The sequence below is a fragment of the Phytophthora parasitica genome, assembly GCF_000247585.1.
Source record: "Phytophthora parasitica INRA-310 unplaced genomic scaffold supercont2.22, whole genome shotgun sequence".
Classification (NCBI taxonomy): domain Eukaryota; phylum Oomycota; class Peronosporomycetes; order Peronosporales; family Peronosporaceae; genus Phytophthora; species Phytophthora nicotianae.
This window is the reverse complement of record NW_008649008.1, coordinates 341,553-344,703: the sequence shown is the minus strand read 5'-3', so window position 1 is coordinate 344,703 and position 3,151 is coordinate 341,553. Positions and strand designations below refer to the sequence as shown.

At 44.7% G+C, this 3,151-nt stretch overlaps 1 protein-coding gene across 1 annotated transcript; it reads left to right on the top strand.

The window, feature by feature from the left end:
• Positions 1-38: 38 nt before the first annotated feature.
• Positions 39-386, top strand: PPTG_10554 (hypothetical protein; the record flags this gene model as incomplete). Its single annotated transcript, XM_008905928.1, has 1 exon — positions 39-386. The coding sequence occupies one exon, from the start codon at positions 39-41 to the stop codon at positions 384-386; it is 348 nt and encodes a 115-aa protein (XP_008904176.1).
• Positions 387-3,151: the final 2,765 nt, after the last annotated feature.

Genomic DNA, 3,151 nt, shown 5'->3' with positions numbered 1-3,151 from the left:
CCACTGCGTCGTTCTTCCTTGCCAGCGATGTTTCTTCGATGACCGCCGACTTGAACCAGGACTCGAGGGTTGCCTCGCCCGCCAACCCAAGCCAGCGACTTCTGAGGGTCCACCACGCAGCTATCGAAGCCGACTCTGAAGACGAAGAACGATCTCTGACTACGCGGGAAATGAAGAAAATGATGAAGAACTTGACGACCAAGGAGGAATTTGCCTCAACGCTGGGTATTTCGCAACTGATCAACTCCGACCTGAACGGAGGTGCTTTGATGAGGTTCATGCAGAGTAGCGAGTATCTGAAATACCGAGCGTACATGGACTTCTTGAACGACATGGCCAAAAACTCGAAGTACAAGGATTTAGTGCGGCAGATCAAGGCGAAATAAAGAAGCCGACGACGTCAACAGAAAAGCGCGTCTTCGCTAGGAAATTGATGAGGAGTCGAGTTGTAGTATGGTACGCAGGTGGGTACTTAAACTCAAAACAATCACAAATGGAAGAAGAAGAAAACAAAAACTTGCTGGGAGTCAGCCACTGATCGAGTCTACGATTGAATCGAATGTTATAGCTACAAAATAAGTGATTCCCACTTCGACATGATAATTGTGGAAACATTCCAGAAAGGTTCATTATCGGCCGGACGTATGCTGCGGAGATTGCGATGCGGGCGTGGTGAGGCGGGTGTTATCGATGCGGGAAAATCGAGAATAACTGCATCCTAGCTAAACTACGGCAGCTCGACGAGTTTGATACGGCGCGTTGATAGCTGGTTTTATATGTTTTGCAGTGTCGGTTGGCCTCGGTTGGCCTTGGCGACAGCAACACCATCTCTAGCCGTAGTGAACTCGGAGGCAGAAGGACAAGGCACAGTGTATAGCTGTTGAACTGCGTATCCTCTGGGGTTGGTTGTGCGACGTTGTTTTCAAACTTGCCATGTAAGAAGTAGAGGATGAGAAGTCTGGCATATACTTCGTCTTGATTCCGGCGATGTTGCCAGTCCCTTCTTCATCCACAACTTGCTTATCTTGACTCACAGAAATCAGGTCGAGCTCAAAATTATCACTGATTCAGTCGGGTGAGCTGGGATCACAGTACATGTACTTTGGTTAAACCCTAAAACGAGCCTAGAACATAAGCAGTCATCTTCATCGAAATCGAAAATAAGCAAGGAGACTCACTGAAACTTGCATATTTCTCTTCGACAAAAGGGTGGATCACCATGGGAGAAGATGAAGGAAAGGCATGCTCCGATATAACAAAGGGCATCTGCCTTGTGGAAGTACAGATGTGCGGGCACATTACTTGTTCATGGATATTGCCTCCATACAATGTAAGCTGCTTATTTCTAACATTAGCCACCACAAGAGGTGGCATTGACGAAGAAAGGGATATCAGCACTCTCGTGGCAAAAATGTCAGCAAAAACGTGACTAAAATAGGAGCAGGTGTCTTGCAAGTAAGTTCGACTCCTCCAAATATACCATGGTACTTACAGTATCGATGAGGGCTCACCCACCGGCTTTTGCGCAAAACGAAAGAGCAAAAATGTTGTAGCAGGAAATATAAAATCGTGCAAGAGGCCACACGCAGAGTCTGGGGGGATTTATGTAGAACCCCACACTTTCTAGCAGTGCGTAGGCGTTATGATAAACCCTCCTGCGTGATTTTACAATATTTACGTTTAATTACGCAAAGCCGGTGGAGATGCGCTAAAAGTATTGAAAAAAAAAGAAAAAAAGAAAGAAAAAAAAACCTGCTTGCGATCGTCAGTTTCTGGCTTCACGAAAGATGAAAGCTTCATCCGTTGTGTACAGCCATGCGCACTTCGCAGCGAAGGCACAGATGATTAAAAAGAACCGAATATTCTGTTTACGATCGTAGCAGGTCATACACGTGCCGTAAACCATGAGACACGAGAATTATACACGATTCAACACTGTCCCACCAATCCCTACGAGTGTCGGTAATACCGACACTCGACTCGGTATTTTAGTTTTCTTTCGCTCGATCCACGTGGTAATACAAGGTTGCAAATCGATGATTGCTCTAGCCCGCTGGATGCCTTCCATACGTAATTTAGTACTAACAACAAATAGCGATGTGCTTCAGTCACAGATGAGCAGGCAGGCTTGGGCTAATGGGACATTTTAAATCATATATGCATGTACCGTTTTGATGAAAAATGGGTAATTTAGATAGTCTTTCCGGCTATTCTATACTGCAAGAGAGCAAATCCAAAACACAAACTACCGTCTTCTGATGAGGTGTGACCAAACCACTCTATATGTGTTCCTTTGAGGTTTTGTATGTTTGAATATTTCCCTCTATACAGCAATTTATGAAGACCGTCCGGAATCGAGAAAAGGGCATTTCCAATGACTACTAAAATGTGTGTTGGCAATCACTATGACTGAGTTCAGGTGCTGGCGGATGTCGGCACTCGACTGAAGTTTCCTACACTTCTAACCAGCGGGTTAGATTCAATCACCAGAGATACGCCTGGTTACAGTCAGAATAGCGGCCAGTAAACCGCCAAACACTTTCATATCCACTTACTCGGGCGGGACTAGCATTTTCCGCCTTAAATCAGGCCCACCACGCCAGTGTAAAGCCAACGGAGATTAGGCAAACTATATAATTAACAGGTAATTCGATGATCATAGGACACCGTTAAGGCTGAGAACCGAAGAGAATTACGCCAGAATAATCGCACTAGAATAACGGAAAGGCGTTATACATGTAAATTTTGCATTTATTAAGATGCACCAAATGCAATGGTTCGCGAAATGGTTGGCGTTTGGCGGTTCTCACTGACCGTATTGCTTGTTATAGTTCTCACAGCAAGCCGCCTGTCTTGCATAATGGAAACTTTTATGATTTCGGCCGATTTCACGACCTGGCAGCAAAGGTTTTCACTTGCATGGCGGATTTGTTGCCACAGCTACCAGAAAAGTCAACCTGATTTATTGTGGTTTGCAGACTTTTTGGCACTTTCGATTGTAATTCGTACGACTTTTCAAGTACTAATTATCAACAAATCGTACTCGAGTACGATTTAGTACAAATCATGCATCATCTTTCCGGCAGCTAGTAGTGCGGTCAAGCATTTAATGCACGACTTAGCACATCGAATACGAAATAAAGATCAGTTT